The following is a 25,973-nucleotide window of genomic DNA, read 5'->3' as shown; positions in this document are numbered from 1 at the left end:
TAGCATTTCATGAAGTTGTTTATTCTTGTTATTAAAACTTGGACTCAAGTAATCCTGGTTATTCTGGAAAAAGCACCTTGTTTGTAGAGGTCATTTAATCATCCTTTTCTACAATCACCTCTCCATGAAGCACCTTTCTTCTTTGACGTAACATGTGAAAATAGAGTTGTGGAAACACTTCATTGAAAAAAGAAAACAAAGAAAGATAAGCTATTGTTGTAAATTATTTAAACTTGAAACCTCTTAAAAGTGGCAAAGTTTGAAAGCAAGCACATCAAATGCCACCTGCTACCCCTTAGTATTTACAGAGCTCTGGGTGAGAGTACAAATGGAGGCCATAGACCATCTGCCTAAATACTTTAATGCCGTAAGCTGTGAGGTCTCATAGCAAACTTTAATACTACCTTGACAAATATACTTTCATGATGACCTGGAAGGCCATGTTTGAATTTAGTAATAATTTGGAATATTGTGCCAGAACATTCCAGCACAGAAGAGCTGCCCGCCTGGCCCCCTGCTCTCCATTCCATCGGCTGTCCTATATCACGAGGGGTATTGTGAATACATGTGTGGATATGCACGCCCACACAACTCATACCCCCATCCATACCCCTCACAAACAGCTGCCCCTAGCTACCCCTGGATTTCAGGGCCGTGTACACTGACGACATGGTTAACCCTCAGGAGAACAGGTTGGGGAGGAGGCTATGCAGTGCCTAGATGTACACTCAGTGCCATGTGGGCAGCAAATTCCAAGGTTCTGGGTTTCCAAAGTGTGATCTAGAAGGCGAGGGGTGGAGAGGTGATCAGTGGACAGCCAGAACAGGGCCCAGAGCAGAGGCCCCTCTTGGCTGGGGATAAGGGTAGTCTGTTTTATACAATCACACACATGTGCGTGTATTAGATCAGTTAGACAAACTGTCATCTGCCCTATCAAATTTGGAAAATTATTCTGAGTCAATGTGAATCAATGATGTAAATTACAGTGTAAGCGTTAATAGATGAACAAATTCATATTAACTAGCAACAATACAAATGTAAAAACACCCCTGAAAATGGAACACAGAATAATCAAACCAATGACTTTAATGACAAAACAAGCTTTGAATATCTAGCTTCAGCAACTTCAGATAAGTATTTTTAGACCAGCTCAAATGGAGCAAAAATGCACAACAGATTTTACTTTTTAATATGTAGGTACTACTCATCTTAATATATGTAACCATCATACTATACCTAGAGGTCTAAATATATTCAGGTCATATATACTTAAAGCTAACTGACCAGTGTTTGCAAATGCTTCTCTAACATTCTGAGTTTAAGTGTAGGCTTGAGTTCAAATCCTGACTTTATTTACCGGCTGGGTGACTTTTAATCCATCCACTTAACCTCTCTAATCTATAAAGTCCTCATGATAAATGAGAACTAACAATACTTCGTTTGAAAATTAAAATAGGTACTCAAAAAGTACTCTTAATATTTTAATTAGCAAGGAATTTAGTAAGCAAAGCAACGTTAGTTATCATTACTAATAATAATCAAGTGAAGAACATCCCCCTGGCTCAGTGGTCGGCAAACTGCGGCCCCTTGAGTGTGGCTCTTCCACAAAATACCACGTGCGGGCGCGCACATACAGTGCGACTGAAACTTCGTGACCACATTCAAGGGGCCAAAGAGCCGCATGTGGCTCGCGAGCCGCAGTTTGCCGACCACTGCCCTGGCTGACTGATCTTCCAGCAAGTGGGCTCTCAGGTAAATGTCAGCATAATAAACTGAGAAGCTGCTACTGGCATAGGATGGGGTCTACGCTTCCCAGGACACCTGAAAACACATGGTCTAAGACCGTGGTCGGCAAACTGCGGCTTGCGAGCCACATGCGGCTCTTTGGCCCCTTGAGTGTGGCTCTTCCTAAGCCTCAGGAGTACCCTAATTAAGTTAATAACAATGTACCTACCTCTATAGTTTAAGTTTAAAAAATTTGGCTCTCAAAAGAAATTTCAATCGTAGTACTGTTGATATTTGGCTCTGTTGACTAATGAGTTTGCCGACCACTGGTCTAAGGTTATTAGTTTGCTGGTTTCAACCGTGATCTGTTGGGCCCTGGGTCTTCTTGCAGATGTCTCAGTGGTCAAAAGGAATGAGAGCCCAACCCCTGAAACTGCAACTATGATATGACAGACACTGAAGCAAGGTCTGGCTCTGCTCAAGGTGTGCTGCCATTCACTGGGTGTCGGGAAAAGCAGGGGATACAAACAATTGTCATAGGTGTACCACTCCTTAGCTCTGCTGAACTAACACTGGTGAAAATCTAACGAGAGTCAGGCTGAAATGGTACAAGTGAGGGGAATAAAAATACTAACTGACAAAAGTCCACTTTGATTTTTGAAAAGCTTAAAAATTGGCTGGGCTGGTGTGACTCAGTGGTTGAGGGTCAACCTATAAACCAGGAGGTCGTGGTTCAATTCCCAGTCAAGGCACATGCCCGGGTTGTAGGCTCAATCCCCAGTAGGGAACGTGCAGGAGGCACCCGATCAATGATCTTCTTACTGTTGATGTTTCTATCCCTCTCTCCCTCTCCCTTCCTCTCTGAAATCAATAAAAATATTTTTTTAAAAATTGGAGGCCTCCAGGTGCTGGCCAGTTTTTATGTTCATCCCCTTTAGATGATGTATCTTATACTGCATCAATGTAGACTTTAGATTCTATAAACTTTTCTTATTTCCCTTTCCCCTCACTGACACCAATCTCTAATTTTATTCAGAAGAGTAACTAACCACCTTGCTTTACATTATTTCCTGCTAATAACTATCAAAATTTGACCTAAACATATATCATTAGAACTTAAATGAAGCAAGTAAAGCCTCACTAATTCATTGCAACTATTGAAAGATGATGAGAAATTAGAAGAGGCTGAGTTACTCAAAATATTTTAAGAAAAGTAGCTTCTTTATTTTCCAGAGCATAGAGCAACACATATAAGACTAAAAAGTACTCCTAGATGATTTCTCCAAGTATATGCTTAATGAATAGGTAAAAATGACCTGACATTTTCTAGGATAAAATGTTTCTATTCAGATACGTAACTCTAAATGCTTACAAATAGTTCACTGGCCCATGCTTTATCTTTTCTTTTAAAAAAATAAATCATGCTTAGCTTATTTTAAAGTAATTTTGAGAAGGTAATCATTTGTAAATTAATTTACTTACCTTTCTTCTCATAACTTGGAAAAAGCCTTTTCTAACTCACTAGCTCTTCAATTATTTCATATTAATGAATATATGTGGGATTGAATAGAGGTTTTTTTAATATATACACGTTTATTGAAATGTCATTTTCATATCATAAAATTCACCTATTTTAAGTGTACAGTTTTAGTTTAGTAAATTTATACAGCTGTGCAACCATCACTACAATCAAGTTTTAGAGCATTTCCATGAATAGAAGTTTTAATGTATTTATAAGCTGTTACTTCTCCTTGCTTATTAAGCTAGCAATTATGATATCTTTCCAAAAACTTTCATAGCATATGCTAAATCAAAGTACTAATAAATACATACTTACATGGTATATATGATGCCATGGTTATAAGAAGAAAATAATAGTAGTCAAAAGAGATATTGTATTTATTAGGAAGTCTTATTGAAAACATTCCAGTTTTCTTCACATATGGTAAGGCAGCGTATATCGTGAGAAGTTCACCAGCAACTCCAACAGGATATAAGATGATAAAAAAATTATATCTGGAGAAAGAAAAACCTCAAAGTTATTTTTCTAGGATAAATACTGAATTTTATATCATGGTTCTTTTGCTACTGCTATGTTTAAACTTAAAAATTCTCCTTCCTATACATATTTACAATAGCTTCACATAAAAAGGTTAATTTTTTTCCTACTTTAATCATTTGCTTATTAATTTAATTATCATCCTTTTTTCCCATAGCAGCTTCCATTTCAAATGGCAAGATCATAAAGTAGTCAACTTACTTTAAAGTACTATACATTTTTACATGTATATGCGGTTTTTAAACTATTGTGACCAATTAATTGCCACAATATTTTGAATTTAATTAAAAAAGGTCTGTTGCTTGTGTCTATAGATTCTTATGGCGTACAAATGGTTAAAGGGTGTAAGTATTAATTTGTAAAGCATATGTAAGCTTGTAAGGTATTTTAAAGGTAACTTCTTTGACACCTGGAATCATAACTGACTGATTTATTCCCCTGAAGCTACACATTTATCATTCAAATACTATGCTTTAAAAGACCAGCTATGACCCTAATTTTACATCTAAACCTTGAGATTACCTATTTGAAGGGATTTGGAAAACACTTTGTGGTTACTAATTAAAAGAGAATTAGTATTTCAGAAAACTGATATTACCTAATGCATCAGTAACCAGTAATTGTCTAAGACTACTATCACAACAAAACAAGTAAAACAAGCTGTCCCCTGAATTCCTACATTAATAAATACTGTAGTTTAGGTAGCCTGGCCAGTGTGGCTCAGTGGTTGAGCATCAACCCATGAACCAGGAGGTCAAGGTTAGATTTCTAGTCAGGGCACATGCCTGGGTTGTGGGCCAATCCCCAGAAGGGGGTGTTTCTATCTCTCTCTTCCTCTCCCTTCCTCTCTGAAATCAATAAAAAAAAATCTTTTAAAAAAATAGTTTAGCTTGCTTAAATTAGAACTAAAAAGGTTCTATTCTAAATCCAAAAATTACAATTTGTTTATGTGGACTGTGCCAAGTTCCCTGACATAGAGCAGGCCAAGCATCATTTATGCTGCAGTTAGGGCAACAGTCTCCAAGTTCCTACTGTTGTCCAGCAGCAGCCGCCTCAAGGACCCAAGGCATTAAAGAAAACAGTTTTTCTCCAAGTCAGTCATTATGTAGCCGAAAATTAAGGTCAAAATTTTGGTGGAAAAAGAACCCATATTCGATTTAATCATTTTGTTGGCATTAAGAAATATTTATAAAGAAAAATCAAATCTGTCAGTATGACAGAAGCCTAGAGACAACCTTATTCCTATACTAAAGGCCTGATGCAGGAATTTGTGCACCAGTGGGGTCCCCCGGCCTGGCCTGTGGGATCTGGCCAAAACTGGCTCTCCGACATCCCCTGAGGGGTTCCAGATTGCGAGAGGGCACAGGCCAGGCTGATCGGCCAGACCCCAGCAGCAAGCTAACCTACCAGTTGGAGTGTCTGCCCCCTGCTGGTCAGTGCACGTCATAGTGAGTGGTTGAGCAGCCTTAGCATATCATTAGCATATTACGCTTTGATTGATTGAACAGCCGATTGGACAACTGGACACTTAGCATATTAGGCTTTTATTATATTGGATGCCAGTTATACAAGGATAAAAGATGGTCGACAGGGACAGAATTATTTGCCCAAATAGATTAACTAGTAAAGAAAGAAAACTTTACTAGTTAAACTTTACTAGTCGGCATGGCAACTGAGCATTGGCATGGCAATTGGGTTGCAGGTTGGATCCCCAGTGTGAGGCGTGCAGGAAGCAGCCAATCAACGATTCTCTCTCATCAGTGATGTTTCTATCTCCCTCTCCCTCTCCCTTCCACTCTGAAATCAATAAAAATATATATTTAAAAAAAAGAAAAAAAATTATCCTTTTCCTCTCCCAGTTTACCCCCTCCTTTCCTTCAGTATATCTAACCTGCTTTCTTTCCAGTCTGTGTAGTTATCTGTATCATTTAAATCAATCTTTTCCAATATCATTGTCCTATCTCAATTTAAAATCATATTACTGAACATATTATATTCCTTTTCCAAGTAAAACATTCAAACTTATTTAAGTCATTTTTATTAACTTTATGTGACTCTCAGCTTTTTTTGGTAGCATTGTTCTTTAATAGAAAAAAAAAATCACCCCTATGATAAACTCGTTTAAAGCCTTAAAGAGTGGTTATTTTTAATAAATTGGGAATAAATTGTATAATTTATTTGACTTTATTTGTATTTTAAAAAGATTACATCATCACTCTTTAAGTTCTGATGGCAGTATGATTTAATTACCATTCAGAAAAAGATATAATGTTCCTTAAAGATTCCTAATTTTCACCTAAAATTTTTTGAAGGGAATGTATTTTTTAAGTTAAACTGGAAATTAAAATGAAAACAACAATATACAATGATCTGTTTGGTGGGCTTTCTAAGAATACTTCTAACACAAATAGGATCCAGTTGTATTTAAACTGTCACAGTAGGCTAACTAGTTATAAATAAAAAGGCATTTCTAAAGTGAAGCTTTATTTGAGAACAATATCTTCAATATTTGAACATAAGTGCAAATATGATTTTAGGTTCTTAAGGGGGTTGGCAAATATATATATAGACAGTTGGGATCTTTACAATTTTTGACACGAAGTATAATAATTATAATGAACTAACATGATGTATTATGCTAACATGTGCATTTCAAACTTGAAAGATTTTACAGTACCTTATTTAACATCAAGGCAATTGACAAAGGATTTCTGAAGAGCAAATTTTAAATGCTATGGCAGAATTGTGAACTTTTCCAGAAATTCAAAACATGCAAATGCATCCCAAAAGGCAAACACACAAAGCATTCAAGACCACTATCTTCCACAAATATTATAAGTAACAGCAAATTTTAAAAGACTATATCATGAATTTATATTTTTAAAGGCGTTAGAGGACGGAAAGACTGAGGTCATGCAAAATGGCACTAACAAGCATTCGGGATTAGGTACAGCTTTCAAACCGCCAACATTATGATAGGCCCAATCACCGAAAGTGAGTGTGTTTTATTCAGATACAACAGGAATAAAACCAACCAAACACATATAAATGGTAATGCAACTTTCTTAAGACAGACAGTATGTTTAAGCTAAAATTATAATTTTAAAGAATTTTATTACATACAAAATAGTAAGCCAAAAATGTTGAAAAAGAACTATAAAATATTTTTAAAAGTTTAAAAAATTATATAACACAATAGTGATTATCCAAAACAAACCTGACACCAGCTTACAGATTACCTTCAAACAAGTTAGGAATGTATGAGTATAAATATCAGAGCTTTAAAAAACATCAGAAATATGGATATAGCATTATTTGAGATGCCGTATTTATAACATTTGAAAATTGAAAATGACCTAAATTCTAGCAATACAAAACTGGGTCCGTCATACTATGGAATATTAAAGAGTTAAAGAGCTAAATCTAAATATACCTATAGTGATTTTAAAAAAGAGAGAGAGAGAGAGATCTCCAACATATAAACAAAAAGCAAGTATAATGTCATCCTATTTATGTTTTTAAAAACTCACACTGTGTTCACATTTTTGATAATATGAAAAAGTCTAGGTGGGTAAAGGCCACACTTTTTCCCTCCAAGGGGTAGGGAGTGGGTCAGGTAAGAGTACAAAGAGAAACTTTCTGTGTTTATTCTACAAACTTCTGTGCTATTTGAGCCTTTTACAAAGAAATCATATTATTTCTGTAGTTTAACAGACAAATGTAAAGAAATGGAAATACTGTGAAACCCTTTTATCCTATCTACATGGGACAGACGTATACGAGATGCACATCTCTTATCCTGTGCCTCCTTGAACTTCTTACCCCCTGGCATTTCACAGAGCTGTTACTGGGATCGTTTTTTGCCTCCTCCATCTTGAGTGAGCAGGAATTTTGTTGTGCTCATGCCTGCATTTCAACTATGCAGTTGGCACAGAGCACATTAAGTTGTTATTGATGTGATTGCCACTATAAGTACAACAGAAAATGAAATGAACAAACCTATGCTTTGCGGTTTGTTCTCCAAAGAACAATCTTGTTTTTATAATAATTTTGTAAAATATCAGCTCCTCAAAGAATTCAACCTTTAAAAAGAAAAAAAATCTTTTGCTTTAAAAATTATTGTTTTAGGATATATATATTTAGAACCTCTGAAATATAAATTTTGTTCCCAGTCCAAATAATACAATTTCAAATAAGTGTGATTTTTTAAATGTCTGTCGCTTAGAATTTTATACATACAAAAAATTGACATTGTATGTATAAGATACTAAAAATTGAGGCTACTACATTGAATATTAAAATCATTTAAATCAATCAGACAAAATGCCATGTTTTGGGCACACTGTTTATCTAATGTAATTTCCAAAATGTATATTTTGCTTTTAAAGAAAAACGAATGACCAGCTTAGAGGTTAAGGGTACTAATATAATTTGTCTTATATTAATTTCCTAAAAATATAGATTATTTCTCTCTGATCATTAATTTAAGCCTTTAGAATGCAGCTGATAATGTTTTGCTAAGTATGCAGAACAGCAGCACCCTGGCATTGCGGGGCTGAAACACAAATTTTAATTCTCTGGCGTTAGCTCAGCAACACAATACGCATGCACAGGACTGTGAGAGACTAAACGACACGGCATCGCCACCTGGCCCACTTAATGAAGTATGGCAAGTGGTTGAGAAGACTGAATGTGTAGAAGGAATAGCGAGTAATCTCTGTCACAGTCCACGCGACCAGAAACAGCACCACACTCTCCTCATTCTGGATCTGCAGAATGACAGAGAAATCCACAGTGTTGTTGGAGCTTGAGCTTTTTTCTCCATGAAGATATTGTATCTGAATTATTTACGGTGTGTCTTTTATTATAATGGAATGGTAGGTTAGACAGACGTAGTACAGAAAACTAATGCAGTCACCACTACGTAATTCATTACAAACACACAACTTCAGTGTATCCTCAGCACAGGAATGGTCACCTTTGTACTGGATTCTCTCTCACAATTCACTCCAGCCAATAACTCAGCTATCCCAGGGCAACATCGCCCCCTCAAAACAGCATGGGAACAATCTAACCCTCCGGCTTCCTATTAGTCATCAAATCAGACCCATTCTACTGGAGCACGAACTCTTGAATCTGCCCACTCATCTTTGGCCCTGCTACCAGGGCCTTATCATCTCTCATCCAGGCTATCGGGACAGCCCCCTGACAAATCTCTCCACTGCTTTATTCTCTTCATGGGTGAAAGTTTTCTCTTAAAAGCAAAACAAAGAAGCAAACAACCAAAATTAGAGGCAGCAAGTCCTGTGATTTGAGTCTCAGTGGTTTCCCACTATTTAAGAGGAAAGGATACAATCCTACCACCTGAGCATGAAGTTCAAGGTCCTTTATAATCTGAGCTCAGAAATCTCTCTAACTTCATCTGCAAACACTTGATCCAACCCCACCCCAAACTCCCACCCCAAATCCCCAACACCTCTCTCTGGTGACACTAAATTTTGTATTCTTTCCAGAACATGCTCCGAACACTTATGCCTTAACACATGCTATTCCCTCTAACTAGAAGGCTAATCCCATAGAAAACCCCTTCTCATCTCATATTTTAAGATCCAGCTAAAATATCACACCCTCTGGAAAACTTTTCCCAAACAATTCCTTTCACCCTGAGCAGTTATTTGCTCACTTTCCTTGTTCTCACAGTATTTTGTTCATATCTGTATTATAACACTTGCCAATTTTGTACTAAAATTTGTCTGCCTCACTCTTGTATCCCTATCAATACTCAACTTATACATTCTTTCCTCAGGGAGCCTTCCTTCACTCCCTACGTCAGGCTAAGTCCCGAAGTATGTTGCCATGCAGGCTGGTCTCTTGGTTCAAAGCACTAATGTTAATATAATGAAAGAATTATTTGTGCAACACCTTGTCTAGTACCCGTATCTATCCCAATCACAGGCTCTGTGAGGCAGGAACTCTATTTGCATTACTAATAGCCAGATCCCCAGCATGTTGGCTGGGACTGCCTTATTCATTGTAAATCTAGAAATTAACACAGTGCCAGGTGTATAGAATGCACTCAATAAATGTTGGTTGAATTAATTAAAGAGTTAGACAAAATTAAATAGTACTATTAAGGTAGAGATTCTCTGGAGGATAAAAAAAAATAAAAGAGCAAGCAGATGGATCGTTTTTCTCTTTGGGGACTAGCCACCTTTACTTGTCTTCAAATTCTTTTCTCCAGTTAATGTTGGCCACCCTGTCTTTTCTTTCTTCTTTCTCAGTCTTTAGACTCTTTGTGGTCCTGGCCCAGCTGTTATATTCATTCCCTGTCCAGAATAGTCTCTCTTTTATTCTGTTAATGTCCGGCCCCTGCTTTTAAACTACGCGGCAATCTGAATTAAAAGTCTGGCTCTCCATGTGGCACGCACTCATTGCTCTCTGTATGGCAGTCATTGGTTAGGGACCAGATGGATAGAGTAAGTTGAGTGAAAGATACTGGTCAAGAGGGCTGGAGTGTAGAGTAATAAAAGGGCAGAAGGTCAACAATCTGTCCCCATGCAGACGGGGGGAGGGGAGGGGGCAGTGAGTCCTGCAGGCAATGGAAGGGAGGTTAAGTATCATCCCAAGTAGAGAAAGGCATCTGAGGAATGGAAAGGAGGCCAGAGATCTGTCCTCAAGTAGACAGGAGACTCCAGAGGCTGTCAAGAAGGTCAGAAGGGCCCATCTGGGAAATGTTTGTCATGGGTTTAAAAGGCCCAATGTCTTGACATAGTAAGCACGTGTTTGTTTGTCTAAAAGGGTTTAAGCCATTAACTAGATCCGGGTCTCTCTCCTGTCATGCCTCAATATATAACGTGCTTGTTTTCCCTAAGTTCCTTAACCCTTCTAACTTTCTGTCTTTGACATTTGTTCATATCTCCAGAACTACATTTACTTTTTATGTATGTTGCTACAACACTCAATGCTAAATGAGGAAACATAAATGGTTTACACTGACAAGTTCAAATTACATAAACAAAGACAATATACATAACTTCAGTAGAAAATTTTCAGTTAAGCATTTGACAGAATAGTAATATTAATTTTAAAAACTGGAACACACCAGAGAGTATATTATGAATATAAAATGCTAATATTTGGTTTTGCTTGTGTTTCAAAGTTATTCTACTAATTCGTTGAGTCAATGGACAAACACACTTAAATCGAAACCCAAGCTTTCTTTTGTCCAATGATTCTGCTTCCTGAAATATACCAGTACTAATATTTTAGATTCCTATTAATAAAAGAGCTGTCTTGCAGGCTCAAGTAGAGAACATGTTCATGTCACTTACTGGTTTTATGCTATGAGTAATGAGCCACACCATAAAGATTCTGGAACTGACTTGGACCCCAGCCACAAGCACAGAAGTAGGTACAATTCCTTAAAGAAAAAAACAAGTCAACCATTGTCTTCAAGGTAATTTATACCAAATATAAAAATTAAATAAAAAACTCACCAATTAAACAGTGGACTATCTGTAAGCAAATAAAAAAAAATCACAAGTCAGTACCATACAACATAAAATAAATCCTAGTTGACATTGGTTTTAAATGAATCTGTAAGTGGTATGTAATCAGCAAAATTGCTTTTGCTAACAAATATATTTTCAAATAAATATTACAATGACAAAAAAATAGAATAACTGAAAACTTACCTCAAGCAAGGCAAATGTCTGGAAAAATTTAAGTGTCTTCTGAATACTTTTATATAAACCTTTGTGTGTTCCTTTTTCCATATAAAAACGCACCATGGTAATAGCTAGAACCAACCACCTAGAGAAAATGAAAGTATTTTATAAAGTGTTGTCAAAATGAATACAACTCATCTTCCTATAAAGAATGCCATAATTCAAATAATAATAACATGTATGTCTTATGCTCTCAATTTGTTATTCTCTTTTTAAAACCTGAGGAAGAAATAACAAATATTACTTTCACATGAACTCTTCAAGGGGATGAACAGAACATATTTGCAACCAACTACGTACAAATGTCAAACAATGTCGACTGTATCTTTGGTTCCACCAGATAAACTGACAGACTGAAAAAAATCAGGTTTATTACCAAAAATGAACTTATTATAAAGCATTTAGTAATCATATAGTGACTTCTTAAGGTAAAAAGCTGTGTAAATATGTACTTTATACAAATACATAATACATAACTATATATAATTATAAGTAAAGTCATTAATAAGAATCAATTAATATTTTTATAATTTTCATTAAATAAAAACAATTGCTGTGTCACACAACAACCCCAAATCTACGGTACACAACAACCCCAAATCTATGGGACACAGCAAAGGCAGTCCTGAAAGGGAAGTTTATAGCATTACAAGCCTACATCAAGAAACAAGGAGCCGAAACCGGTTTGGCTCAGTGGATAGAGCGTCGGCCTGCGGACTGAAGGGTCCCGGGTTCGATTCCAGTCAAGGGCATGTACTTGGGTTGCGGGCACATCCCCAGTAGGAGATGTGCAAGAGGCAGCTGATCAATGTTTCTCTCTCATCGATGTTTCTAACTCTCTATCTCTCTCCCTTCCTCTCTGTAAAAAATCAATAAAATATATTAAAAAAAAAAAAGAAACAAGGAAAAGCTCAAATGAATGATCTAACCCTAAATCTAAAAGAATCAGAAAGACAATAACAAGAAAATCCCAGAGTAAATAGAAGAAAAGAAATTATAAAGACCAGAGTGGAGATAAATGACATACCGACTAAAAAATAATAATAATAATACAAAAGGTCAATGAAACCAAGAGCTTGTTCTTTGAAAATATAAACAAGATTGATAAACCTTTAGCCAGGCTTATCCCACTTCTAGGAATATATCCCAAGAAACTAGAAACACCAGTTAGAAAGGATATATGCCTCCCTATGTTCATAGCAGCACAATTTACCATAGCTAAGATTTGGAATCAGCCTAAGTGCCCATCAGATGCGTGGACTAAAAAACTTTGGCACATCTACACAATGGAATACTATGCTGCTGTAAAAAAGGAGTTTTTACCATTTGCAACAGCATGGATGGAACTGAAGAGTGAAGTATCCATCTTATATAAAAACTGCTGTTTGAAATTTTAACCCTGATAGTATGGCTTCTGTCTTAAATAATAAGGAAAATAAGACTACTCCCATTCCAGAGAGGCCGTAAACTATGCCCCAGAGTTGTCAGTGCTGACACCCAGACAGTTGCCAGGCCTTCCCAGCACGCAGGCCTTCTTTCTCAGAAGGCCCGGAAGTCTCATTCCAAATTTGGGAGACAAAGGACTGGAAAAAGTATAAATAAAGAGAGTTTCCTCCATATTGGGGGCCCAGAATTTGAAAGACACATATTTCTCTGGGCCTGCACAGAATTTAATAATAAAATGTAACTCCTGTAGTCAGCACTGCGGTTAGCCTTTGCTTCGGCAGGGTGCTGTAACTGTAGTCGTTGGCCAGCTTAATAAAGGCTCCTAAATCTTGATCTGAGTCCCTGGTGGTCATCTCCGTGGGTCGCCCCATTACAAAGAGCATTATACTAAGTGAAATAAGTCAGTCAGAGAAAGATAAATATCACATGATCTCACTCATTTATGGAATATTTATGGAATATAATTCACAACATAAACCGAGGAACAAAAACAGATCTAGAGACAGAGAAGCATCGATCAGATGCTCAAACTTCAGAGGAAAGGTATGGGAGGGTGGGGGTAAGGGGGAGAGATCAACCAAAGGACTTGTATGCATGCATAAAAGCATACGCGATGGACGCAGACAACAGGGGGTGAGGGTGAGGGCAAGACTAGGGGGGTGGGAGTTAATGGGGGGATAAGGACACATTTGCAATACCTTAATCAATAAAGAAAAAACAGAAACAAATAGAAAAGATCCAAGTAAATAAAATCAGAAGTAACAACTGACATCACAGAAATACAAGATTTTTTTAAGAAAATACTATGAACAATCATATGCCAACAAACTGGACAACCTGGATCAAGTGGAAAATTCCTAGAAACACACAATCTTTCAAAACTCCATCAGGAAGAATCTGAAAACCAGAATAGGCCAATGACAACTAATGAAATTGAAGCAGTACTCAAAACACTCCCAGCAAACAAAAGTCTTGGATCAGATGGCTTCACTGGCAAGTTGTACCAAACATTCAAAGGAGAACTAATACCTATCCTCATCAAACTATTCCAAAAAATTCAAGAGGAGGGAATTTAAGCTCTTTTGACAAGGCCAGCATTATCCTAATTCCAAAACTAGATAAAGATACTGTACTACAAAGAAAGAAAATAACAAGCCAATATCCCTGATGAACATAGATGCTAAAATCCTCAACCAAATATTAACAAATCAGATCTAGCAATACATTAAAAAGATCATACACCATGACCAAGTGGAATTTATTCTGGAGATGCAAGGCTGGTACAATATTCACAAATCAATAAACATGATACATCACATAAACCAAATGAAGGATAAAAAAAATCACATGATCATATCAATAGATGCAGAAAAAAGCATTCAACAAAGTCAACACCCATTTATGATAAAAACTTTCAGCAAAGTGAGAATAGAGGGGTCATACCTCAACATAAAAAAGCCATATATTGCAAACCTACAGCAAATATCATACTCAATGGGCAAAAATTAAAAACGTTTCCTTTAAGATCAGGAACAAAACAGGGATGTCCGCTTTCACCATTCTTATTCCACATAGTACTGGAAGTCCTAGCCCCAACAATCAGACAAGAAGAAAAAATAAAAGGCATCCAAATCAGAAAGGCAAGAGTAAAACAGTCATTATTTGCAAATGACATGATATTATACATAGAAAATCCTAAAGACTCCACCAAACAAAAAACTATTAGATTTAATAAATGAATTTGGCAAAGTATCAGGATACAAAATTAATATCCAGAAATTAATGGCATTTTTATACACCAATAATGAACTGTCAGAAAGAGAAACTAAAAAAAAAAATACAATTTACCACTGCAACAAAATAATAAGATACCTGGGAACAAACTTAACCCAGGAGGTAAGAGACCTACACTCGGAAAACTATAGGACACTGAAAAAGGAAAGAGAGGAAGATACAAATAAATGGAAACATATACCTTGTTCATGTACTGGAAGAATTAATATCATTAAAATATCATAATACCAAAAACAATCTATGCATTCAACTCAATACCATTAAAATACCAACGGCATATTTCACAGATCTAGAACAAATATTCCAAAAAGGTATATGGAATCAAAAAAGACTCCGAATAGCCTCAGCAATCTTGAGAAAGAACAAAGTTAGAGGGATCACAATATCAGACATCAAAGTATACTACAAAGCCACTGTAATAAAAAGAGCCTGGTACTGATGCGAGAATAGGCATATACGGTAGATCGATGCAACAGAACAGAATTCGACCCATGCCAATATGTTCAATTAATATTTGACAAAGGAGGCAAGAGCACACGATGGAGTAAAGACAGTCTCTGCATAAATGGTGTTGGGAAAACTGGACACATACATGCAAAAAAAAAAATGAAACTAGACCATCAACTTACACCATGCACAAAGACTAAACTCAAAATGGATAAAAGACTCAAATGTAAGTCACGAAACCATAAAAATCTTAGAAGAAAACATAGGCAGTAAAATCTTAGATGTCTCACATAGCAGAATTTTCACTCATACATCTCCTAGGGCAAGAGAAACAAAGGAAAAAATAAACAAATGGGAATACATCAAGCTAAAAAGCATCTGCATAGCAAAAGAAACCATCAAAATGAAAAGGGAACCCAAAGTATGGAAGACATATTTGCCAATGACACATCTGATAAGGAATTAATTTCCACAATATACAAACAACTCATACAATTTAACACCAGGAAGACAATGTTCAGTGAATGATTAGCACGTGATTACATCGAACTGCGCACGGTAATTGGTTCTGTTGTCCTGTGGTGTGACTTTCTACAGCAGGTTTAACGCATGTCAGCCTATGTTCCCAGGGGCACTAAGCCATGCTGCAAGAGTGTGTATTTGTTTACTCACAGTGACTGATGAATGCACACTTTCACTAGACTTATTCAGCCTAAATGTAAATTACTGTGATGCATATGGAAAACTTTTCTGTGAAATTAAACTTTTCATGCTTATTTTTATTTACACAAAGTGTCTACATAAGTAAAAACTAATTTGTCAATCTCTTACCATACATATTCAGAAAACCTACTTTATTATGTAATGGGCTTTCAGCTTTAACAGATACCCCTTGCCCGAATGAATCGAGGTTTTACTACATTTTTAAATAGCATGATATGAAAATCCATGCATTATAACATTATAACAAGTTTTACTGTTGCTCTATAGGTGGCAGTATTGTACCAACTAGTATAGTAGGATAACACACCTGTTTAAAATAAAGGAAATTAACACTGTGGGGTTAGAAAGGGCCACTGAACCATCTGCTAACCTCTCATCTGTTTTTCAGATTATGCTAGGACCTAATCTGAACTAATTAGTGCTCTCTCCTTAAGTCCTACCATCACAACCTCTCTTAAGTGCCCTACCTTTACCTAATTTTGGACTTCCTACATCCATCAGTTTCGAAAGTGTAATAAAACCAAAAGTATTCCAAAAACTATTATAGCTTCTGCATTTAGAAATTCTTTTTTGAAAAGTTGTGTTTGTTGTTGTTGTTTTTTTACTATGCCAGAGCTATTGATTACCCAAACACTAACCCAAATGGATACATTCAGTCTTTGATAAAATACTCTCTTGGGAAAATATAAACATGTATTCCAGTTGTAGAAGGTTCCTTGCTTACTTGCTTAATTCATCTGTGTATTCATTCATCTTTAGGTTCAACATTTATTGCTGAGCCAGATAGTGTGCTGGATGCTGGGGAATTAGAGGTAAACAGGATAGTTCTTACCTCAAGGAACTAAATTAGTAAGTGGACACAACAGAACAGGGATGTAACAGGAGATATATGCCATCACTTGCTAAACACAGGGCCTTGTTCTCATGCCAGTATGGCTACAATGACCCCGAAAAACCCTATAGAGAGAGGAGCTTTCCTCCAGCTGTCTTCTCATGCTTCTTTCTCTCCTGAGATTTCTTGGAGATCACCTGCTCCTTGAAAACCTGATTATCTACATCTCCTTTAAAAAAAAATTAAACACTGCTTTTTAAATTTTTATTACAAACAATTTCAAACATATACAAAGATATAGAGAATGGTATAATGTGCCCATTGCCCACCTTCAAACCACTGTCTGTGTATCTTGCTTCATCCAAACCTCTATTCATTTCTCTCCCCATCATCACTCTCCCCTCATTATTTTGAATCAAATCATACATCCTATAATTCATAAATGCTTATTATGCATCTCTAAGAGCATTGTTTTTAACCAACATAACCATAATACCATTATCCCATTTTTAATCCTCACTCAAGGATATGATTTTATTGATTTGAGAGAGAGGGAGGGAGGAGAGAGAGAGAGAAACATCGATGTGCCCAACTGGAGATCAAACCTGAAACCTTCTGGTTTACTGGGTGCCCCAACCAACTGAGCCACCAAGCCAGGGCTACCACTATCCCACTATCCCATTTTTTTAAATAAACAATAACTTCTTAAATCACAAAATAGTCAGGATACAAACTTCCTCAATTGTCTCATAAATTTTTACATCATGATTGAAATAAAAACCATACATAGTTGCTATGAATTTTTTTTTTTTTTAATCTTCACCAGAGGATATGTTTTCATTGATTTTTTTAGAGAGAGAGGAAGGGAGAGAGAAACTTCGATTAGTTGCCTCCCGTACGTGCCCCAACTAGAGATTGAACCTGCAGCCTAGGTATGTTCCCTAAACAGAAATTGAACCCTCAACTTTTTAGTGTACAGGACATGCTCCAATCAACTGAGCCATCTGGCCAGGACTAGTTGCTATGTCTTTTATGCCTCTTTTAATGTACTAATGGCTCAGTGCATGAAATTCGTGCATGGGAGGGGGGTGTTCCTCAGCCCGGCCTGCACCCTCTCCAATCTGGGACCCCTCGGGGGATGTCCAACTGCTGGTTTAGGCCCGATCCAAACCGGCCGTCAGACATCCCTCTCGCAATCTGGGACTGCTGGCTCCTAACCACTCACCTGCCTGCCTGCCTGATTGTCCCTAACCACTCTGCCTGCCAGCCTGCTTGCCCCCAGCTGCTCCCCCTTGCCAGCCTGCTCGCCCCCAACTGTCCCCTGCCAGCCTGCTCACCCCCAACTGCCCCCCCCCCTGCTGGCCTGATCACCCCCAACTGCCCCCCTGCCGGCCTGCTTGCCCCCAACTACCCCCCTGCTGGCCTGATCACCCCCAACTGCCCTCCCCTGCTGGTCTGATTGCCCCTAACCGCCTCTGCCTTGGCCCTGCCACCATGGCTTTGTCCAGAAGGACATCCGGAAGGTCTCCTGGTCTAATTAGCATATTACCCTTTTATTAGTATAGATAGGTTTTCCCTCACTCCCTCCCTCTTACAATTTTTCTGTTGAAGAAACGGAGTGGTTTGTCCCATAGAGTTACCTGAATCTGGGTTGTACTAATCAAATACCCACAAGTCATTTATTATATTCTTCTATCCCCTATAGTTCCTGTAAATTGATAGTTCTAGGGGCTTGATCATACAGATTCACGTTCCAGGCTAATTCACAGGCTGTGTTGTGTACTTCTCTAGGGAGTACATAATTTCTCACTGTCTCTCTTGTCTGTGATATTAGCCATCATTGATAATGATTGTCCAGATCCATTATTTTAGCAGTTATTGAAAAATGATATTCTAATTTTATCATTTCTTCTTTATACTGTACCTCCTTCAAAGTAACCACTAGGAGGCATGTACCAGCAATGGTCTTGGACATGCATACCATCCGCACTTTCATATATTATTCACTGACACCTCTAAATTTCCTTTCCTAGACTAAACTGAAACTTTCATTTAGCAACCAATCCATGTTTTAACCTTTAAGACCTGCTGTTTGAGAGACACTATAAAGAGAATGAAAAGCTAAGCCACAGCTTGAACAAAATATTTACAAGTCATGCCGTAACCGGTTTAGCTCAGTGGACAGAGTGTTGGCCTGCAGACTGAAGGGTCCCAGGTTCGATTCCGGTCAAGGGCATGTACCTTGGTTGCGGACACATCCCCAGTAGGGGGTGTGCAGGAGGCAGCTGATCGATGTTTCTCTCTCATCGGTGTTTCTAATTCTCTATCCCTCTCCTTTCCTCTCTGTAAAAAATCAATAAAATATATTTAAAAATATATATATTTACAAGTCACATAATTTGGTAAAGGACTTGTATCCAGACTAAAATACTCTCAAACTTAACAGAAAATGAAACAACCCCCAAAAATATGAGCAAATGATCTGAACAGACACTATACCAAAAATGGTAAACTGGTAACCACATGAAAATATGTGCAGTGTCATTAGTCCCTGGGGAAAGGGAAATTAAAACCACAATGAGATAACACAACATACCAATTAGAATGTCTAAAACTATGACCAGACTTAGTGCTGGTGAAGATATGCAGCAACTGGAACTGTCATTCATTGACCATGAAAATGGAAAATGGTACAACCACTTTGGAAAACATTTTGGCAGTTTCTTAAGAAGTCAAGAATGTGACTACCATATGACCCAGCCATTCCACTTGTAGACATTTACCCAAGAAAAATGAAAGCATGTGTCCATATAAAAATCTGTACATGAATGTCCATAGCTTTATTTGTCATAGCCCCAAACAAGAAAGAACCTAAATGTCCATCAACAGATGAATGGATAACCAAGTTGTGGTAAATCCATGCATGGTTCTGTCCTCAGGAATAAATATCAGACATCCCTCCGGCAGCCCTCGGGCGATGTCCACTTGCCAGCGGGGAGCAGACCTAACCTGCAGTCAGACATCCTTAGCGCTGCTGAGGAGGCAGGAGAGGCTCCAACCACCGCTGCTATACTGGCAGCCATCAGCCTGGCTTGTGGCTGAGCAGAGCTTCCCCTGTGGGAATGCACTGACCACCAGGGGGCAGCCCCTGCATTGAGCATCTGCCCCCTGGTGGTCAGTGTATGTCATAGTGATCAGTCATTCCCAGTCTTTCTGCTGTTAGGGTCAGTTTGCATATTACCCTTTTATTATATAGGATAGAGGCCTGGTGCACGGGTGGGGGCCAGCTGGTTTGCCCTGAAGGGTGTCCCAGGTCAGGGTGGGGGTCCCGCTTGGGTGCCTGGCCAGCCTGGGTGAAGGGCTGATGGCTGTTTGCAGCTGGTCACACCCCCTTCAGGGTGGGGGTCCCCACTGGGGTGCCTGGCCAGCCTGGATGAGGGGCTGATGGCTGTTTTCAGGCTGGCCACACCCCCTTTATGGTAGGGGTCCCCACTGGGGTGCCTGGCCAGTCTGGGTGAGGGGCTGAGGGCCATTTTCAGGCTGGCTGGCAACTGAAGCTCCCAGCCTCTCCTATTTTTCTTTTTTTATTATTCTGGGATTTATTTACCTTCTATAATTGAAACTTTGTTGCTGTCACTGGAGCTGAGAACTGGCTCCTACTCGCTCCAGCTCTGAGGCCACGGCCTGCTGAAAGCAGGTATCTGGGGTTTGTTTAGTTTCTATAATTGAAACTTTGTTGCTTTCGGAGCTCAGAGCCGAGCCGCAGCAGGTGGGGAACCTTGGCTTCCTCCATCACTGGAGCAAGCAAGCCTTCTGCTCACTTCAGCTGCATGGCTGCCGGCCGCCATCTTTATTGGGTTAATTTGCATATCGTGCTGATTAGCCAATGGGAGGCGTAGCGAAGGTATGGTCAATTACCATGTTTGTCTATTATTAGATAGGATAGTTGCTCTTTCTGCAAGAAGTGCATTTTTAATAGTTTACAGAGCCCTTGGTGCTCTTTATTTTTAAAAATATATATATATTATTGATTTTTTACAAAGAGGAAGGGAGAGGAACAGAGAGTTAACAACATTGATGAAAGAGAAACATCGATCAGCTGCCTCCTGCACACCCCCTACTGGGGATGTGTCCGCAGCCAAGGTACATGCCCTTGACCAGACTCAAACCTGGGACCCTTCAGTCTGCAGGCTGACACTCTATCCACTGAGCCAAACTGGTCAGGGCAAGAAGTGCATTTTTAAATTAACCACTAGAAATAGGAATTATCATTTTTAAACATCCACTGTGTGTCAGGAATTCTGCTGAACACTTCATATCCATATGTTTATTCCTTTGTAATAATTTAGCAAAGCTGTGCTGTTCCAATTTTCCAGATGAGAAAATTTAGGGTCACAGAGGTTAAGTAATTTATCTGAGGTTACCCAGTTAAAAAGGAGTGAAACATAACCTTTAATCAACACCTTCCTATACTGCTTACAGATTAAATCCAAACATGTTAGCAAGGCATTTAAAAAGCCTTTGCAGTGGCCCAAGCTGCCCCTCTATCTCCATTTCCCTTCCTATACTTCAGCCCATCTGTTGCTGCCTCATCAGCACGTCCAGCAATGGCAAACCTTTATACCCTATTTTATGCTGCCTCCCCATCCATGCCTCATAAATCCTACTCATCCTTCAAAGCTCAGTTGAAATGCTATGGTCTCCCCCACAAAGCTTTGATTCTCTGATTCCCCCCACCTATCTGACCTGACAACTCTGTAGAGATTTATTTCATTTGTCTTTTATTGCCATATATAAATGCCCCCATGTTACACTTCTTCAAGGACAGGGCCTAAAATATTTATCTTACGTCACTTACTTAACCTAGAACAATGCACTTAACAGCTTCAAAAGTATTTGTTAGTCATGCATGTTCATTGTTTGCAGTGATAGAAAGTGTATATATATTTTTTATTTGTCTTTATTGTTGAAAGTATTACAGATGTCCCCTTTTCCCTCCATTGACGCCTTCTAGCTCACATCTGCCCACCTCTCCCCACTCCCCGCCCCAGGCCTTCACCACACTATTGTCTGTGTCCTTGGGTTATGCATATATGCATATAAATTCTTTGGTTAATTTCTTCCCACCTGTCCACCCCGACCCTCCCTCTGAGATTAGACAGTCTGTTCCATGTTTCCATGTCTCTGGATCTATTCTGTTCATCAGTTTATTTTGTTCTTTAGATTCCACATATGAGTAGGATCATGTGATACTTGTCTTTCTCTGACTGGCTTATTTCGCTTAGCATGACTGTTTTACATAGTGAACATGCAATAAATACTTCTTAAATTTAAAAAAAGTATTGTTTGAAAAGCGAAAAAAAGAAATGCTCACTTTCCTAGCCAAGTATCATAAAAGTCCTTAATTCTACTTCTGAGAATTCATCTTAAGCAACTAATTCAACAGAAACAAATAAAAGCAACATGTCATTAGAGCATGATTTTACATAATTCTATACACTCTTATATAATCAGGAACAAGTGTATTTATGAAAAGTATATAGAAATATTTGACAGAATAGTAAGTGAGAACAGATACTATAACTACAATACTCTATAATATGTATTCATTCACAATAAATATTTATTGAGTATTTCAAGGAGTTTACACTCTATTAGGGGATGACTGACAATAAGCAATAAATTAAGTAAAATAGATTATACAGTTATATAGCAATAAGTGGGGTGGGGGAAAGCCGGCAAGGGCAATAAAGAGTGTTGGGTGGGGTTGCTATTTGAATGAAGATAGCTAGGGAAGGCCTCCCTGAGAATAGAGGTTTGAAAAAAACCTGAAGGAGGTTAGATACTCATGAAAAATAAGGACACATGAAAGGCCGTGCTAAGCTTATGGAATTAGGCAAGTTCTGTTATACATTTGTGTAAAATGTTTGCTTCTTAATTATAATTTTATTGTTTTCAAAACTCTTACAAAAAAACTAATAAACACTTCAAAGTTCTGCTAAGAGAAAAACAAAATAAGCAAGTTCAATGAACAAACGAAAAGACCCTCAACTAACCCTCTGCCATCCACCCCATTAAATGTAAACCTTGGTGCCCCACTTCTAAAACAACTTCTCCAACCTTACCTGTCACTATTCCCCAACCTTCCACTTAAATCAAGATAATATGCCAAGCTTTCTGACATCCCATGCCTATTTCCAGAATTTATCTCACTTGAAATATCTACCTTCTACATATGCAAATCCTATTCCTTCTTCAAATCTCAGTATCGCTAGAAAAACCCCAAAGAGTTAGTTATGTAGATTATTCCGTTTCAATTATCCTTACCTGTAAACAAAGATAAAAATAAAAGAGACCTTCTCACTACAGGCAGGGAGACAGACAAGCTGCAGACAAGCAGTAATTTGCTGGGGCAGGTAGGAAGGAGAGGAATGAAGCGTGAGAACACAGGGGAGAGAGCGTTTAATTCTGCTCCAGGTCAAGTAAGAGACCTAGAAAACTTCAACAAGAGTGACCTGGTTAGAAGACATGGGAGGTACATGGAAGATATTAGACGAAGAGGAAACAGCCTGAGCAAAGATGGAGAGAGCCATGAAAATTAAAATGCATGGTGCTTTGAGGGCATCGTGCATTAGAGGGAATTTCAAATGCAATAAAACTGAAAAGGGAAATCCAGAAGCATAGTGCAAAGGGCCTTGAATGGCACACCGCCTAAATCCCTTCGATTATGGTAAAGGTAATGGCAAGTCACGTAAGGCATTAAACTGGAGTTATTGACCAGTTAATACATGGCAGGTGTTCCATAAATGTCTATTAACTGGATGAGACTATCACACCGAGAAGAGAGAATTCTTTCAGTCTCCACATTTAAAGGCAGCAGCACGTAGTGGGTGCTCAATTGTTCTCCAGTTGCTTTGAATATATTAGTTTCCCTGCTTTCAAGATCATAAAATTTAGTAAAGCAGAAGGTGAAGAAAAAACACGGCTCCAGGGTCAGACTTGGCTGAAGTCCAAGTCTGACAATGTGTGGTTGTGTGATTGTGAGCAAACTACTTAATTTACTTGTGCCCCAGTCTCCTAATCTATTAAATATAATATTATATACCCCTCACAGGATTGTAGAGGATTAAAAATGAGATGGTACCAACACAGTGCCTCGCACATAGTAAATCCTCAATAAATACTATATTTCCCATGAACTGTATTTGGTGTTCGGGATTACACCAGCACACTAAGCACAGAATAGGTACTCAGTACTGTGTCCAACCGTTTATTCAATCTCTGACAATCACATTTTTCTATAAACTTTCTATAAAAGCTTTCAACTTTCCCCCACATTGACAGGTTAATTACATTCAGGCCATACGGAAAATAACTTCTTTTTAAAAGCAACGCAACTGAGAAAGGGAAGAGCGTGCTCCTAACAGCTTTTGAAAAGCAGTCTACACAGAAGTCACTTAGGTGTCTGAAGAGCGATGGTCACTGTGTAACCTTAACAAACCCAAAGGCAGAAACCAAGCACAGGGTATCAATAACGGAGCACCGGGCCAGAAAGATGCTGGACACGAGTGACACGCTCCAGTAAGGCAGGGTGGTTTTTTGTTTTAGATCGTACCAAGTGAGTTCTAGTCTAGAGAGTACTATTGCTTAAAAAAAAAAAAAAAATCGTGGTGACATTAACAGTTAAGAAAACTCTACCCAGCGATCTGCAACACGAGGAAAAGCACGCTAGGGGCGGCCGGTCGGGAAAGCTGGTTTGGGCCACCAGAGGGACAGCTCAGGGCTCCAGGGGGACGGGACCCAGGCGTTTCTTCGGCGGCGGTAGCAGCGGCGGCGCCGGGGCGGTCGGGCCTCCTCCGCGGGTCGGCCCCGCATTCCTGCCCGGGTCTATACTTAACCTCCGGCCCGCGCCCGCCGCCGCCGCCCCGCCGTGCACCGTATTAGGCAATGCCCGGCGCGCACGGCGATCCCCCGCCCAGATCCATTCAAGCCGCCGGCGGCGGCGCCCGCGCCCCTCCCCCACGGCCGCTGCCCGCGTCCCCCACGGCCTCCCTCCGCGCCCCCTGCGCCCGGACCACCCCGCGCCCCGCCCCGCACACACCTCCGGACGCCCCTCCCGCGCGCTTCGGGGCCGGGCGCCCCCCACCACCCAGGCGCCGCCCCGGGCGCGGAGTAGCGGGCACGGCCGCGCGGGGAGGGCCTGGGGGAGAGCCGGGCCGCCCCCCTCGGGGCGCACGTACCCCGCGGTCATGGCGATGTTGTAGAACGTGAGCCAGGCGGTGGCCGCCCAGCCCAGGCGCCTTCTCTTGCTGGGGGCCTCCCTCTCCTCGCTGGCCTCCGAGGCGCCGTTGGTGCCGTCCTCCTCGCTGAACGCCATGGTGGCCGGGCAGCCGGGGGAGGTGGCCGAGAGGGGCAGGGGAGTGGGCGGGGGCCCTGCCGAGCTCGCCGCCGCAGCGCCGCCGCCCGCTGCCGCCGCCTCGGTCAAGCGCCCCATGGGCCGCGCGCAGGGGGCTCGGCGCCGCCAGCCCGGCCGCTCGCGGGGGGAGGAGCGGGCGCCCCCGGCCAGCACCCCGCGCGCCCCGCCCCGGCCTCGTGAGCGCGCGCGACGCGGGACCCGGCCCCCCGCCCGGAGCGCGCGAGCGGCTCCCGGAGTAGGGTTTCGAGGCTCCCACGGAAAGCCTGTCCGCCTCGCGCCCGGGGGGAACCTCCGCTCGGAAAGACGCCCCGTTATCTGTACCTGGCGCCGCGCGCTAGCGAGGGCTCTCAGTCGGGACACACGGAACTCACGGCATTCCCCAAGGTGGCTTCTGCGCGCGGGGACAGGTGCTGGGATCTCCCCGCCGGACGCATTCCTAAGAGTTTTGGGGGAGGTTTGTCCACTTCACCCCGTTTCACTTGTACTGGCCTGTGGGGCATGGGTGGCGGAAACTCAGGATTTGGCCAACTTGTGTGGATTCCATGGAGCCAGGGTTCTCGGGGCATTCATTGAAATGCGCGGAATAATGGATGTTAGGGGAAGCTGGAGGAAAGAGGACCGGCGGGTCAAGATACCAAAGGAGAAAAGTTTGGATAGATATAGACAGGCCACAGACGTAGGGCTAACAACGAGAACCCTTTTCCACAGGAAAAATAGTAACCCACTGTTCTCCACATTATATCTCTTTCCTTTAAAAAAATCTTTTTTCCTCCAAATACCCACACTTTCTCCTAATAGCTCTTG

The 25,973-nt window shown here is 40.1% G+C and overlaps 1 protein-coding gene across 1 annotated transcript; it reads right to left on the bottom strand.

The window, feature by feature from the left end:
- HACD1 (3-hydroxyacyl-CoA dehydratase 1) lies at nucleotides 1-25,330 on the bottom strand. The gene is made up of 7 exons (XM_036345841.1): nucleotides 24,994-25,330; nucleotides 11,479-11,596; nucleotides 11,281-11,299; nucleotides 11,116-11,204; nucleotides 8,432-8,553; nucleotides 3,563-3,741; nucleotides 1-177 (listed from the first exon to the last, which is right to left on the bottom strand). Exons 1-7 carry the CDS (start codon nucleotides 25,245-25,247, stop codon nucleotides 95-97), a joined length of 864 nt encoding a protein of 287 aa, XP_036201734.1. The 5' UTR covers nucleotides 25,248-25,330; the 3' UTR covers nucleotides 1-94.
- Between the last annotated feature and the right edge of the window lie 643 nt (nucleotides 25,331-25,973).

The sequence above is a fragment of the Myotis myotis genome, unplaced genomic scaffold (assembly GCF_014108235.1).
Source record: "Myotis myotis isolate mMyoMyo1 unplaced genomic scaffold, mMyoMyo1.p scaffold_m19_p_1, whole genome shotgun sequence".
NCBI lineage: Eukaryota > Metazoa > Chordata > Mammalia > Chiroptera > Vespertilionidae > Myotis > Myotis myotis.
Note: the sequence above shows the minus strand (reverse complement) of the source record. Positions and strands in the feature narration are given on the sequence as shown.